Source organism: Malaya genurostris, chromosome 3, assembly GCF_030247185.1.
Source record: "Malaya genurostris strain Urasoe2022 chromosome 3, Malgen_1.1, whole genome shotgun sequence".
Classification (NCBI taxonomy): Eukaryota; Metazoa; Arthropoda; class Insecta; order Diptera; family Culicidae; genus Malaya; species Malaya genurostris.
This window is the reverse complement of record NC_080572.1, coordinates 208676520-208693762: the sequence shown is the minus strand read 5'-3', so window position 1 is coordinate 208693762 and position 17243 is coordinate 208676520. Positions and strand designations below refer to the sequence as shown.

Sequence of the window (17243 nt, the reverse complement as noted above, 5' to 3'; positions counted from 1 at the left end):
CGAAAAATTTGAAATCTGGTAACTTGTTACCCTGGTCTAAAATTGCTCTAATACTTTTTAAATCTCATTCTTAGTTGTTATGGAACCGTTCACAACAACAAAAAAAAATGTTCATACCGACGTTATAACGGTAACATTGTATTTGATAAGTTAAATGTATTCACCACTGTATTCAGTTTCGCGTGAACCAAACTGCGTTGGAAAAGATGAGTAGGATGCGTCACTCCAAGTACAACTTCTCCACAGCTAACGGGTCCGAAAGATCAATTAACCTGTAATAGGCTGTAATAAAAACTCATCAACCAATGAAACGACAGCATAAAAGCCATTTGCAAACAACTAATAAAAACGTAAAAAAAATAACGCATAAGTTGTCAAAATGCGTCCGATTTGATGAACTTCACACAAACATAGTTGATTTGATGTGTGATATAGCGAATAAGGGTAGAAAAACACGTTCCATCGCACACGCAAACACACTATCGATTCCAACAACCTGAAAACCAGTACCCAATCAGTTGGCGTGCAAAAATGCGTTATGATGCTGTTTCTGGTTGCGATGTCGTCATAGGTCAACTAGCCGGCGAGCTGTCAGTGGCAGAGGCCGAAGAATTGCGCTGCTGGTCAACTGATTTTAGCGCATAAATCGTACCAACCAATTTCGCTTCGGTCCCGAGTACGGCAGATGGCATGGTGTCGGTCAGTGCGATGACGATTGGTGTCTTCTTTTTATTTTATCGCCGATTGATTCGACAACGGTTTTTCCATGTGGAAGCTGGTCGTCATTTGAACATAATATCCATTTGGTTTTTCCTTGGTAATATATGGGTCCAGTATTTTAGAATAAGAACCGAGCCCCAATTCAAGATCTACGAACGGTAGTCTACGGTAGATTTGATGCGAAGGATGCTGTTTCCACAAAAAGCATTAGGATTTAGTTAAAAGTGGTTGCTGCTGTATGCCACAATTCGGTAAATCGCACTGGCGGGGGCGATAGATTATATGCGTTTATACGCAACCACATCACTGCAGTGCTGTGCCTGTACCCGCATTTATATGTGATAGTTTCCCAAAGTTCAAAACTTGTGGGATTTTTGAGCGTGATTTCATATATAAACTATAGAGAAGATGATGTCTGACAGCAGAACACAGTTGCTAGTAGGTAGAAGAACTAGCTTTGAGTTTAGAACTACCGGGAAATCATGCATAAACAATTGGTAAGTAAATTTTTTATCAATCGATGAGGAACTTCAACATTCACTCCTATTACAGAGCCTGTTTCTGATGGTAGTTTCGTGCGCTCTGGCGGCACCCCAACGTAGAAATGGATTTACCTCAAATGGTGGATCGGCGCCTCAGCGAAGAAACAGCGTCGCCCCAAACGGTGGACCGGAAAGTACGGCCGTCATAATCAATCAGGACCAGCAGGTAAATCCCGACGGATCCTATAGTTTCATCTACGAGACAAGCAACGGAATCAAAGCGGCCGAAAGTAGCCCCGATGGAGCAAGTGCTACGGGAGAATTTTCTTACACTGCCCCGGAGGGAGAGAAAATCCAGCTGACCTATGCGGCCGACCAGGGAGGATTCCAACCCCAGGGAGCTCATCTTCCCGTGGAACCTCCGGTGCCGGATCACGTCATCAGGGGTCTGGAAATCATAAAAGCCAATCCTCCGAAGGATCCTGACTTTGATCCAGTTTTTCTCGATACCGTCATCGCCAGACTGAGAGCTCTCCAGGGCTGATAATGAAACATTACAATTTTTTGCGGGTTTAATCTGTTTACCACTTCCTTCATTTAGTTCAATTTTGTGATCCTGATTTTTTCCTTGCAGTAAATAAAAAAAATGTTTCCTTACTTGATGCGACTTAAACATTCGGAAATATTGGGTTGATACGGGGTGGCATGCCAGTATACGCATGTATCAGCTTTGCCTTACATTATGTCGTGGACCTGGACGAATTTTATGGGATACAGGTATAAGTTCTGCTTCGGGATTTTGTATAACTATAAGTTTTTTCGGTGATTTTGGAACAGGAAACCAAATTCGACAAAATTTATAAGAGTCGATGGAATCATACGACCTTTCGTTTAAATTTTTTGTGCCATTACTTCTATTTCGAAAGAAGGGGGACTGGAGATTTATAGAACCTATTATCTGTCTATAAGCTGGATCAGCCTAGAAATCGTGTAGAATCCTGCTGCGAAAAAAAGTTAATCAAGAATAAATTCCTGCATCCATGTCGTAAAAGACCACAACTTTTCTTTTCTTACATTCAATTATCAGTTTTCAGAAAAAAAAATCGTGCAACTTTTTTTACGGAAAATTTTTAAAATTTATCTTGATTAATTTACAATTTTCCCCAAAAAAATAAAGCAAGTAATTTGCAAGTAAGTGCCAAATGTTTGAAGACAATGTGACATCAAGACTATTGATATTCAAGTGAAATATTTATATATACCGAACTGCAGAAGTTTCTAGTTGTCAATGAAATCACGTGTATCTTCTGGTGGAATTTTGTTCTATGTAATCATTAAAACGATTTTCTAAAGAATATTATTAATCAATTTTCAACAATGTCATGTCATACAAAACGCGATAAAATTGTAACGTATTCTCGGTAGCCGGTTACCCAGAGCAAAAAAAAACATATGATAATATTACTAGTGCATTTACTAACAATATCTCCCTTCCTGTGATGCATGTGGAAATGCCAAGGATTCCTCGGTTTCTAGTAGTAAACAATCATCGAACTAACAATCGTTTCCCTCGCAATTTGAACTGTATTAAAACGTGACCGGTGTCGGTATTGTTCAGCATGCAGGGACAAACGCAGTTTGCACAATGTAAAACAACGTGTTATTCCCAAGAATGTTTCTTCAAAAGAACATTTAGCAACCTCAATTGGTCCTGATCAATAACAAACTATACGAGAGGGGGCCTCTAAGGTTAACACTAATTAGCTGTTCGTTAATAAATATCATTCAAACAGCTTTGAATAACAATTCGGTTTTTGAAAATATAGTTTTGAAAGAGGGCTTTAATACAGTTTTACATCGTTTTTGTTATATTAATGATTAAATAAAACAATAATATTTGAAAAAGTACAGTTATTCATCATTTTTGAACATAATGTTGGAACCCCAAGACCAAATTTGACCACATTTCAAAAATATTTCAAACATTGTGTAGCATAAATTTTACCTTTGAGCCCAATTTCAAAAAGATAAATTTGTTTCTCGGTAGTTTACACTCTGTATCAATCGAAACTATAAGTTATGATCTAGTTTTCTCATAGGCATCTTCAATACGAGAACCATTCATCAAATGCTAACTTCTTGAAGCATAGTCATCCGCTGGTGCACATATTCATGAGCTAATGAACGAACGAAGCAGCTCTCCTTGCTTGTGTTGCGCTGTGAATTTTACCCGACATACGAATGTGTGTGAATAGCATATAGAGTGAAACTCTTTTGTTAATATTCGTTACTTCAATTTGCAAGCTCTGGTGATACTGCGGTAGTCTTAACAAAATTTCCTTGATTCTTGAGCAAGTAAGTTTGTATTAGTTTCAGTTACTAAAACATTTACTTATTTTGATTTATTTTTCCATTTATGGAAATCTTTTTCCTTATAAAACTGAATGTAAAGAACAACTCTGAGAATAATCCAATTAATGAAACCACCCCATATGTTCATCTTTGCATGGGCACTGCGTAGCTCAAATCTTAGTAACAATTCGTTGCATAATCCTGCGAAAAATTATCCACACAAGAACACTTTTCAATATAATAAACTTTCGTTCGAAATTTCCTATTTACTCAGATGCTATGATTATGATACTGTCAACGTCAGTGACTTTCTGGTGTTTGGTGAATTTACCTGAAAATATAGAAAAAAAAAATAAAACAAAAATTATAAATAATTCGAGTGATTATAAAAATTTTTATATACACTATGATTATGATTAGTTTATTATTTATTTATATTAGTCGTTGAAAAATGCTAAAATTTCGATGCTTTGAACTATACCTTTTCGATAAGGGAAACCTTGTTAAAGATCAAGAGTGAACCAAATTAACCTGTGTTGGTAATTTGTGTATTACCCTATAATTCCGGAACCGGAAGTCGGATCCGGATGAAATTCAGAAATTCCGTATGGGACCACGAGACCTTTCATTTGAATATAAGTTTGTCAAAATCGGTTCAGCCATCTCCGAGAAAACCTTGTGAGATTATTTGACACACACACACACACACACACACATACATACATTGTTCAGCTCGACGAACTGAGTCGAATGGTATATGACACTTGGCCCTCCGGGCCAATTTTCACTAGTCGGTTATTCAAGTAATTGCATAACCTTTCTATATGAGAAAGGCAAAAACGCAGAATAGAAGACATTGTTTGTGCCAAATGTCTTAGAAATGTATGAAACTTCGAGATCTCGAAGATCTCGAAATTTCATGCATTTCAAAGACAAAACAGGAAATCTGCGTAACTTTGGAAATACGTGTCAAAAAAACCGCGTAAATACGAAAATCCGCGTGAAAAAAGACGCGTGAAAAGAAACCACATAAAAAGACCGCGTATAAAGAGACCCCAGCCAATTTCAATTTCAAACAGAATGAACTGATTGGTCTATTTTTCAACCATATGGAAGATTTATTGATTAAAACAAGGAAAAGAAGCGCCGGAATTTGTTTTTACACACACATTGTTGACATTACTCATATGCTTGCAAAGAGTCTCCATGCTCCTCAAACCTATCATATATGTCTTAAATTAAAAAATAATCTGTGCGACTAGCAAGCCGAAACTTGTTTCGTCCGAGATGTTCAGACATTACACAAGTGTTTAGCAAGCAGCATTAAATCTAATATGCGTCAGCCTAGCGGTTTATGTTGAATCGTCAGGTCACGCTAGCAGTTCAACCTAAACTGCTACGTACGTCAAAGTCAAAAACGAAACTTCAAATCAAAGCAAAAAAAGCCTCAGTTCGCTGTGACATCTCATCCAAGTCAGTCGATAAAACAAAAGCGCTTACATTCGGGACAGAAGAAACCAAGTACAGTATTCTGTAGTGAACAATAGAACGACCTCGAAATGAGTGAACCAAAGGAACAAAAGCTACCGCCGACACGAAAAAATACAATTGTTGTTGACTTCAGGCAGTGCAAAATTCGACCTTCGATACGAGAACTTGAAGGTTTGCTTAAGGAGCAAATGCATCTTGACGTGTGCATTTACTTCAATGCAATAAGACCAATACTGTTGGAAGCAATTTAATTCGCAAAAGACAATAACATGTGGAGCACGAGAACATTAAGTACAACATTCCAGTATATATGGAAGATAGTGCTATAGAAGTGCGTGTGCATGATCTTCCCTCAAGCGTCACCGATTCTTATATTCGCAAAACTATGTCCCAATACGGAGATTCTCTCTATCGAAAAAGAAAAGTGGAAGAATTTTTTCCCCGGTATTCTAAATCCAACTCTTGTTTTCAATTTACATAACCACTTTTCTCTTCTCTCTCACCTTCTATGTATAAGTACTAATACTGTTATGCTTGGTGTCATCAGCTAGTTATAGTGTTATAAATTTAGTTTTAACTGTTAGTTTTAATTGTAGCGTTAGGCCTAAATGTATCTGTTGGATCATTGTAATCTGTTGATACAAATGATGAGGAGGTTTTATGCCTGCTGGAGAGAGAGAAATGGCTAAATTTCATCTCCACCGGGCTTTTCTCTGCTCCAAATAAATAAATATATAAATAAAGGCAAAAAGAAATTAATCATACTATCATATATACCACATTATTTACTTCAAAAGCATTTGCTTCGATTCTTGAAAGCTTAACCAGAACCGGTTTGTTTGGCCGTTTACTGATAAAACTACTACCGATTGAAGTAGTTTTGAGGTCGATTTAGAAGTTTTTTTTTACGTTTTTTTGTTTCGCCTCTTTAAGAGATATATAGAATTTTTAACACACCGAGATATAGAATTTTTAACACACCGCATCCTATAATTCCGGAACCGGAAGATGGATCCAGATGAAACTCACATGTTTTGTTAGGACCATAGGTTCATTCATTCAAATCTGAGTTTATAAAAAGCGGTCATGCCATCTATGAGAAAAGTGAATAAGTTATTTGAAATTATAATAAATGGGTCACGCCATCTCTGAGAAAAGTTAGTACACATGAATTTTGTTTACGTTTCGTCTTAGACTCGACAGTGCATAGCAGTTCAAAGCAGTTACCGAGTTATGCATTAAGCAGTTCAATTTGAACTGCTATGCATTGATAAGTCTACGACGAAACGTAAACAAATTTCAAAACAGTTATTTGCCCCATGTGTGCACAACATTAGGCTTACTCCTGAATGAATTAGTACACATTTTTTTGCCCATTTTACCCCATAGCTCCGGAACGAGAAATCAGATTCAAACTAATTTCAGAAGTTTTGAATGGGAATCTAAGTTTGTGAAAACCGGTTCAGTCATCTAGGAGAAAATTGGGTGCACCTATTTCAACATTTTTCACACATTTTACCCCATAATTCCGAAACCGGAAATCAGATACGAATAATATTCATGAATTTTGTATATGAGAAAAACAAAACGTAAAAACTATCTATAACTGTGATAGAATCTGTTTGATTTTTCAAATCCTGTTAGTTGATGGCCTTTCTCTATAGAAAGGTATAAGAATTGCTGGAAAATCGACTTTCGAACGGAGCCTCGGAGACCCATAGTGTTATATACCATTCGACTCAATTCGACGAGATAGGAAAGTGTGTGTGTGTTAATTGAACGCGCTCAATTTTCTCAGAGATGGCTGAACCGATTTTAACAAACTTGGGCTCGTTTGAAAGCTACTGTCGAACCATTGATCAAGTTCAAGATCAAATGGCTGTGACTTCTGGTTCCAGAGATATGATGGTATAAGTGACGTAACCGACAAAACACGTTGATTTTTACCGCTATTATATATATAAGGGTGCCAATATTTTGGGATCACCTCTAATTTCATAAAGCGCTAGTGTTCAAAAGTTTAAGCACCTCGAAAAATGTCCTCATGCAAAATTTGAGCTAAATCGGACATGCGTACATGCGGTACTGCCCGGCGGTTAAGGTTTGAAAATGTTCGATTTTGAAAAAGCACCTTATTTATGCCGAAACTCTTAAAACTGCATGAAACGTCGAGATTTAGTGTCATCTCGAAAAAATTTTTTTTTGAAAAAATCAACTTTCTGGGATTTTTTTAGAGATTTAGTGTCATCTCGACGTTTCAAATTTTAAAAATTTTAAATAAATAAATAAAATGAGGACTGAGGAGGGTTTATTTTTAGATTAGCATAACTGTTCTCATACAAATAGGCAACGCAAATGTCAAGCACTAGTTAGAAAAAATGATGCTGACTGTGTGACATAAACACTGAAGCATGCTTTTGTGAACTACTCGAATCAATCTGAATCAATTGGTGTCAAAATTAGTATCCGAAATTATTTAGTAAAAGTATGAAAAATATTTTCATTAGACTGTTATGAAAGAAGAGAAAGGCATTATCACACCACTAGGTGGATTAAGAAGGGATTTTCTATTCCTTGAGCTTCCGAAAGTATTCAGCTAACCAATAAGCACAATTAGAACCGATTTTGGCAAAATATACGGCTATATGCTTGTTTATGACTGGCTTGCATTGCTAAAGCTAAATTCTGATTGATTTACAACAGATGAGCTTTTTGATTGTAGATATAGAGCTATAAGAATTTTCGGTGCTCATAAAAGGCTGTTTTACTGCCATTATTAGTGCTTACTGGTTACCTGAGTGCCGCAAATATAGAACTCAGTTCGATTTCTCAGAGATGGCTGAGTTGATATCCACAAACTAAATTACAAACAATCTTGTCCTTGGCGTCTTAGAACTTGAGCAGTGTGCCTTAAAATTTATATTATCGTATAAAACAAAATTACAAATAACTAGTAAATTTTATCCGAATCCACTTCCAATTCCTGAATTACCAGATAATTAGCATTGAAACTTTCAAATCGTCGTTTAGAGCAAATATGTCAAAATCTCAAAAATATTCCGAATTGTTCTCAAAATAGTTCTACTTGTAGGTGTTGTTGGTTACTGGCCAAATGAACCGATTTCGGTTATACCGGTCTCTATTTGAAAAACTCCAAATAGAAACTTATTTCGCGTTTTCAGAGATGGCTTAACCGGTTTTCTCAATCGTAGATTCAAATGAAAAATGTTATGGCTGAAAAGGTTGCAATCGATTTTTTATTTCCATCATTCCAACATTCGGCTCCGAAGTTGCAGGATGAAATGTGTTTAAAATTTCAAACCGTCATTTGGAGCAACAAAAAATTGTTTTCTTTATAAATGCTGCAAATCTGTTTCAATTTGTAGAAAAAAAAACTTGTTTGTTTTCTTTCTGGAGTCAAAAGGAAGTATTTTAAGAATACCAGAGTTTTATATATGAGAATATGAGTACGGGTAATCAAAGCGTTAGACGAAGTAGGTCTCAAACAAATGCGCAGTGAGTTTACTCGGCGCAAAAAAAAAACTGAAAATGCAAATATTCCTAACAATCAATTCGTTTTGAATTACTGCACAAACAATGTTTTTTCTGCAATTCAATTAAAAACTTTCAACAGTCTTAACGCAGAGATTTGGTCGACAGTTAGCAGTGGTGACGGATGGTTACACCTTTCACAACATTACAAATAATTAATTGAAACCACAGTAAAACAAATCAGAACGAGAGAAAAAAAATGTTTATACCATTATTCCAAGAAGTTACAAAACTGACAGTTTCAATACCAACAAAGCAAAGTAAATAGCTTACAGCAACCGTTGTGGAAAGGGAAACAATTGCTTCGTTCATGAAGAAGAAGCTGAAACTGGAACTAATTCATTCGACGACAAATTGCGTCTTGCTGGTTCCGCAAAGAAGTCGAGCGAAAAGTTTTCTGCTACCCTCACAATCGAAGTCGACCGACCGACCGACCGACCGCTCGCTGCAGCAGCGCGTTGAGATTTTGCAATCGCGGGGAAAAACGACACGACCGGGTAAAAAGTGGATTGTAATTAATTCTGAATTTCGAGAATTTTCGCGTCGAAAAACAGTGGATCTTCTTCAGTGTTGATACCGAAGTGGAAATGCATAACATTTATAAAATTATTGTTTACTGACGATGTAAATTTTGGACAAAGTTTAAGTCGAACTTCGACAAACAAAGAAAAACAATTTAATAACAAGTGTGTCCAACGAAAATCCCGTCCCGATAACTAGGTTGCCATTACAGTTTCTGTTCGGCACGAATTGATTTCATGAAATCTATTCACAGACCACGGATTATCCTTCCGTGCCACAGAAGCCCATTTCAAGTTAACATTCAGAATGCGCTTCAACACCTTGGCAAAAAGAAAAAGCTCTCCTGGTGCGACATTTTCCGAACCGATCAGCTTCAACTGGAAAATCAGCAGCTATAGCAGCTATAGATGACCAGTTCAACCATCGTGGAACGTACATACGGGGAAAATATTCATTTGCAAAGTCCCAAATGACACCGAGCTAACCGGAAAGACCGAAAACGAAGGATATTAAAACAGGATATTCGCATTACCAACCATCGTATCGTATCGTATCGGGAAGCAGTGCGCTGGACGTGGTGGTGCCGATGTCTGGTTCAGGTTCTCGGGAATCGGGTCCGACTCGTCTCTTGTGGTCCCGGCAGTCAGTCAGTCAGTGTATGGGTGTATGTGTATGTCATCCAATTTCGCTTCAAATTTGCCCGAATTCTATCAACTGGAACCGAAAGGCTGATGGCAATGAAAATCACATAGTAATGATTGCAGCTCTCTGGGCCCAATACCTGACGGTTTTCCTCCTTTATTAGCTAACCTCAGAGCTATCGAGAGGAGGATTTCCGCTCGAAATGTGCCATTCGAATGAGTCTCGGTTTTGGTTGTCTGGGTACTCAGGAAAAGTTAATTTCATCTATTTGAACAACAACCGAAGCCAGAGTCCACCGTGGACCGTGGATAGGATGATCAGACGACGACCTGCTGGGTCCTTCGCAAATGGGAATGTGAAACGTTGCTACAAATTAGTGTGAGAAGATTGGCAGGTAATCAGGAAGACTCACTGGCGCTCAATTGAAACCAGTGTTGATTTCCGGTCAGGTCAGATTTTCAAATATTAATTATTCGCCTAGTACTTCACTGATTGTAGCAAAGCGTGTCACTGGTGGTTGTGTAGGATTTTCTAGCTCTGCCACACTCGTTTGCTTCTGTCTTGTCGTTGATTGATGGTCCCTATCAATGTTGAAAAGCGTACTTCCATTAAATTTCCGTTAGCTTGTTGCTATAATTTATCAGCTCCACCAACGGCTACACTTTTTTTCAACTTCATTTCCTGGCGCAAACGTTCCTGCAGTTCCTTACCACTTTGTTTATTCAGTTCTAGTCTTGGAGTGTAGTGTTTTTTTTTTCGTTTCAAGCGAATATTTATCCCAACGGTGTTCGCTTTGTTTTCAAACTGGCGTGCTTTGGCAGCAGATCAATGCAGGTGGGAGTTTTTCTCCATTTCTATCGAGAAGAGCAAGCTATTTGCTTTGTGATACCATAAAGTAGTGAATTCCATTTGTTTTTATACTATGTACTTTTAGACCCGAGACGCGACTCGCAAATGGATTTCGTTCGGTTGTTTTTTTGTTGTTGTTGATGTTGTCTGTTTCATCTTTTATTGTTGAATTATGCAAACACTTTCGTGACGTGTCCAAAATATAAATGTTGTGATGATAACTAAACTGACCGAAGACCAAAATTCGCTTGATTAATTTCTATAATAGTCACAAAAAACTACAAGGGTCAGTCCCATGAGGTTGTTCGAGCCATTGATGTGGAACAAGCAACCAAAATTTCTAATGATCGACATTTTCAATTAATCGTCAGCACGAGAGTCTGCTTAGATTGATCTTTATTAGGAATTAACACCGAACACATCTCCAACATATAGACTCTGTTTGTCGTGATTTGTATTTGTTTTGTAGCCGACGAAATTACATCAATAGCCCAAATGTATGCAATTATATGTTTGTTCATGCTTCCGATTCGGATATTGATATTTAAGCTTCTCTTCGCCAAGCTTGTGTTCAAGTTTTGTATGCAAGCAGTTATTTTTATACAGTTTCTCTACCATTCTGCAATTTCGGTTGAAGCGATAAGCTTTTTCTCATTATCAATTGAGTTCATATTATATAAATTAGAAATTAATCTTATGCACTCAAAATTTACCCTGGGGTAGTTGTCAATTTCTCAGGCGAAACGACATAACATGGAATTTCATCTGATCTTGCATGACTCAAGATCAGAGTATACCAATTAAAGCTTCAAATCGTTTTATGGCACTTTTTGTCTTGCTGTCTAGCAACAACCTACCTCTAGCATGCTACGCGTAGGACTGAAACGTTAGCTATTATTTCGCTTCTATTTATAGATTCGCGCGCTTCCAACAGCTTCGCTTTTGCATCGATTGACCAATCAGAGAGATGCTTTCCCTTTGATATATCGCTTACTCCTTCAAAACCGTCGACTATGGCAGGGAAATCTGGTTTGCTGGAGATTTTGATGTGGAACACATTTTTGTTTTCTATATAGGGGTGTAAATTGGAAACTTAAGAAAAATTCACGTAGAAATGTGGTCAGGTTTTGAACAATTAGTTTGTTCTTTTCCGTGTGAACGTGATAATCGAGCATTTACTGATATTTAATGTCATTCGGTTGATTTCGCACCACTCTGAAAAAATTTCGCGTTGACTCAGGAGGGAAATGGCATCCTCTGTTGTCTTAATAATTTTCAATAGCTTAAGGTCGTCGGCAAATGATAATCGTGGGACACTCAGTAAAAAGTTCACGTCGTTAAAATACAGGAGGAAAATTAGTGGTCCGAGATGAATGCCTTGTGGAATGCCAGAAAAAAGCAAAAAATTTATTAGATACATTATCATCGATCTTAACCGCCAACCGTCGATTGCAGAGATACGATTCAGTCCACTGAAGAATACAGGAACCGAAGCCCAGTCGGTCCAGTTTGGCGATAGTAATAGCGTGATTTATTTTGTCAAAAGCAGCGGAGAGGTCCGTATATAAAACGTCTGTTTGAAGACCATTTGACATAGCATCTGTTATGAACGTCGTAAAGCTTCATAGATTAGTAGCGGTTGAGCGGTTGGAGACTGTGACGGAACGTGACGAACTGACTGAATCGTACTTTAAGCAAGCAAGAATAGCATTCTAAGTTGCCCGTTTTAGTCTTTCTTGTAGAGACAGGCTATGCAACTGTTTAAGTCAACGGCAACGCAAATAAACAAACTGAGCATCTGGTATATATTGTTTAACTTTCAAGCGGTAAGAATGTTTACTCGGACTAGTTCTGAATATTCAAGCTTCTTCTGAATATTTTGCGCGCACTTGGAGCTTGGTCTGCATTCTTAAGTTGTAAAAAGTTTGGATTTCTTGCTGTCTATGTTCAAGAATTTTCGTTTAGCTCTACACCAGAAACGTTGTGAAGATAATATGTCAGAATCTGTATATTTAAGAATGCGAATTCGCTCGTGTTCGTTAATCACCACTGAAAGTACGCTCGCGTCAAATTTTTTTTTTCCAAATTTAGTATGTTTGATCAGTGTTTTCTTAAATTAAGTTCATTTGATGAGAGTTTTTAATATTAAATATAACGTATTTGTTTTATCGTTTCGTATTAGATTCACTCACAGATCAATTCACCCATCAGGTCTTACATGAAAACGACACAACCTCACAAAATGAACTGGATGAACAGCCATGAACATTTTCAGTATGTATTATTTTATTCTATTCTAACAGTTCGGCTGAAAAGTTCGTATCGTTTAATAGAAACACACATTTTTTTGCCAAAATTCGTTTTTATTATTCAACATAATTGCCATCAGAGGCGATACAGCGATTATAGCGATCTACCAACTTTTCGATACCATTTTTGTAGTACGATTTGTCCTTTGCCTCAAAATAGGCCTCAGTTTCAGCGATTACCTCTTCATTGCTTCTAAATTTTTTTACCAGCGAGCATTCTCTTGAGGTCTGAGAACAGGAAAAAGTCACTGGGGGCCAAATCTGGAGAATACGGTGGATGAGGGAGCATTTCGAAGCCCAATTCGTTCAATTTCAGCATGGTTTTCATCGACTTGTGACACGGTGCATTGTCTTGCTGAAACAGAACTTTTTTCTTTTTCAAATGAGGCCGTTTTTTGAAATTTCGTCCTTCAAACGCTCTAATAACGCTATATAATAGTCACTGTTGATGGTTTTTCCCTTTTCAAGGTAGTCGATGAAAATTATACCATGCGAATCCCAAAATACAGACGCCATAACCTTACCGGCCGATTGTTAAGTCTTTCCACGCTTTGGGTTCGGTTCATCGCGTGCAGTCCACTCAGCTGATTGGACTCCGGAGTGAAGTGATGGAGCCATGTTGCGTCCATTGTTATATATCGACGAAAAAAATCGGTTTTATTTCGATATAACAGCTCCAAACACTGCTCAGAATCATCAATTCGTTGTTGTTTTTGATCGATTGTGAGCTCACGCGGCACCCATTTTGCACAAAGCTTTCTCATATCCAAATATTCGTGAATAATATGTCCAACACGTTCCTTTGATATCTTTAGGGTGTGAGCTATCTCGATTAACTTCACTTTACGGTCATTGAAAATCATTTTGTGGATTTTTTTCACGTTTTCATCGGTAACAGCCTCTTTTGGACGTCCACTGCGTTCATCGTCTTCGGTGCTCATATGACCAGTACGAAATTTTGCAAACCACTTACGAATTGTTGCTTCACCCGGTGCAGAGTCTGGATAACACTCATCAAGCAATTTTTTGGTATCGGCGGCACTTTTTTTCATCAAAAAGTAGTGTTTCATAAACAGACGAAATTCCTTTTTTTTAATTTTTTTCATAATAACAAAAGTAGCTTCACTCAAAATGCAATATCTCACAAACTAATAATCAGACAGCTGTCAAATTTATACACGTATCTTTTGAAGGTTGGTACTAACTTAAAATGGTATGGATTTAATTCTAGTGGCGCCCTCTCATAGAAACGATACGAACTTTTCAACCGATCTGTTACAATATTCTATCTCATTTCACAGTATTTTATGATACACAAACCACCAATAAACGTCAAAGATGGACTGCATTTACCGTTCGTTTGATGTCATCGTGTGAAACCCAATTGGGATACGTTCACTCCATTTAATTTCCACTTCACACTGGTAATAAGGGCCGGTAGTATGAAAATGAAACGTAAAACAGAATTCAGTTAATCTCTACCGGGCTCTCCAAACCCCGGATGTTTGGAGCGTAATGCAATCCACATCTTATTCAAGTCGTTCCGTATTTCATTCATTAAAATAAAAAATTAGGCTTAAACTGTAACATATGTCTATATTAAATTCTAACTCTAATTGATTGTATCGTATGATGTTTGCAATGCCGTCAAGCCCACCAACAATGGAAGGGTTTATATAAAGTTAATATTCTATATTATACGTTTTTGTGATTTGTATATTTTGAATAATACATGTCTTTTGACCGGAAGAATATTTTCGTCTTTCTCTCAAGAAAGAGTATAGATTTACTGGGAAAACTGACTTTCGATCGGAGCCAGGAAGCTTCCTAGTGTTATACAAAACTCCACTCAGCTTGACGAGATCGTAGCATGTCTGTGTATGTATGTATGTGTGTGTATGAATGTGTGTAGGTGTACTTTTATACATTCAATTTTCTCCGAGATGGCTGAACCGATTTCAGCTTCGTTTGAAAGCTACTATTGGGTCAATGATCAAGTTCGATTGGCAAATGGCGGACGCTTCCGGTTCCGGGAATATAATCGCAGAATGAATAATATAATGATAAATGAAAAAAATTTCAATTGTGTTTATTTTTTCATAAATGACAATATAAATAAGAGCGAATTCTTTTAAACTTGCTAGAAAATTCTTTTAACTTGCAGACCTTGCTAGTTGGTTACAATATAAATTCACTAACTAAGCCGTTAGTCGGGTTCCGATTTCGGAAGTACCGGAAACAGTGTTCAAAAACTCCCAAATCGGAGCTCACATCGATTCTTCAGAGTTCGTTTTTTTTTTGGATTTCTGATAATCAGAGCACCCGGGATAATGACAGCAGTAAAGCACCTCTACTTTAATATTTGTTCCTGTTGATTAGTGTACCTCCGAAAATATTCCGTGTGATGGCTTTACACATTTTCCAAAGATTGTTTAAAATGTATTCCAAACAGATATGAAACATAATTGTTTTTTTCCTCACGTTTTTTTTTCAACAAAAAATTCCTCAAAAGCATTTGGAAACGCCCATCACACTAGAGTACTCCCTTAAGTGTTTGTATATTTAGTGTTAAAGCACAATTTTGTGGATTACCCAAGCCAACATAGAAATTATTGTTCCTAATCAAATTTGTGTTGAATATTAGCTCGATAAAAAAAATAGTATTATGAGATTATTTGAATGACATGACAAAGGTGAGTTAAACTTGATTAGTCGTTTTCGAACTTTTAAAACAAAGACAAACTCGTGTCACTTCGACAAGACCTCAGAACTTAATGACTGCCGTTCGTTTTATTTCGCATAATTGAACCTAACTTCTAGAATCTAACTGCTGACCAAGCTACTCGTGACCGGGTGTCGTTGATGTTGTAGTCGTCCGGTGTTGCTGATCGGGTTATGATCGACTGCGTTCAAAACCGCTTGCAAGGCAGATTCCGAATTGTACATACATTTAGGTTGCATTAAATTCCGTTCGGTTAACTGGTATTATCACACTACTAGGTGGATTCAAACTTGAAATAGTCAATATGCTTTTTTTTCATTATAACTTTAATTTTTATTATTATTTTGCTTCTAACATACATTTTTCATACATTTAATAAGGGAACACGAAGTCCGGTTATTTGATGGTACAAATAGGTATATATTGTGTGTTGGTATGATTAGTGTTCAAAAAAAATTGCTTATATGTTAACAACCCGATATCGTCAAACGTTAAGCAGTAAAGAGTGTATCGAAAAGTAGTTAGCAACATTGATTATTGAATAAAACAGCGAAAAAAAAATATCTTGACATCAGTTTTCGATATATTGTAGAAAAATTACATTTTTATGCATTTCACTGATTATATTGAAGAAAATCCTAGTTTCTGTGAAACGCTCGCACTTTAGACTTGACATTCTTCATTAAATTCTGCAGCTACTTTTGCGACTTTCCTGGTGGCAGCTGTCCAGTTTTTTTTTTAACTCCTGCATGTTTTGGGACACTGCACCTACCTTCCGAAAGTGCCGCTTGACAATTGCCCAATACCTTTTAATTGACCGAAGATCCGGGCAGTTCGGTGGGTTGATGTCCTTTTCCACGAATTGTACATTATTTTTTGACAACCACTGTAGAACGGAGTTGGCGTAGTGGGCTGAAGCCAAATCCGCCCAGAAGAGAGGAGGAACCTTATGTTTTCTGTACAGTGGCAGCATTCTCTTCTTCAAACATTCTTCCTCGTACACCTTGGCGTTAATTGTGCCCTTCGTGAAGAAAATCGACGACCGCAAACCACAGGTACAAATTACTTGCTCGACCAACACCTTCTGCATGAACTTTCGCGTTTCCGGATCAATTCGACTCATCATTGAAACGATAAACCGAACCGAAACCAATCGATTGCGCAGCTGTTAATGTAAATAAATATGTCACCGCAAAACACGCTGCAAAAAATTAAACCATTTCAGAGTAATAACTGTTTGAATGTTGCTAACTACTTATCGATACACTCCTTATGGTTTGGATGATACATGAATTAGGTTTTTAGGCAGGTCCGATGGTACTTTTACATACGGAAAGATTCAAAGATTATCCAAAACCGTTATAAAGCAAAAATCCCGATTTATTTTTCAAACCGCTGTATCCCGAGAACCGTAGCATATAGCAAAATTTTGTTAAAAAACAAAAAAAAATGTTTATCATGATTTTCAAAAATTCACATTATTTTAAGTATATGTAACTTTTTCAAATATTACTTCTCCATTCTAGGAATTTTGACAGTATTTTACTTTGGACTTCAGCTACAATATATGAAAAAAAAAAAGAAAATCAAAAATTCCGTTTT

General features: G+C 37.1%; 1 protein-coding gene across 1 annotated transcript; it reads left to right on the top strand.

Moving 5' to 3' along the window:
• Positions 1 to 270: 270 nt before the first annotated feature.
• On the top strand, positions 271 to 2250 carry LOC131438125 (endocuticle structural glycoprotein ABD-4-like). Its single transcript, XM_058607942.1, has 2 exons — positions 271 to 1217; positions 1273 to 2250. Exons 1-2 carry the CDS (start codon positions 1203 to 1205, stop codon positions 1744 to 1746), a joined length of 489 nt encoding a protein of 162 aa, XP_058463925.1. The 5' UTR covers positions 271 to 1202; the 3' UTR covers positions 1747 to 2250.
• Positions 2251 to 17243: the final 14993 nt, after the last annotated feature.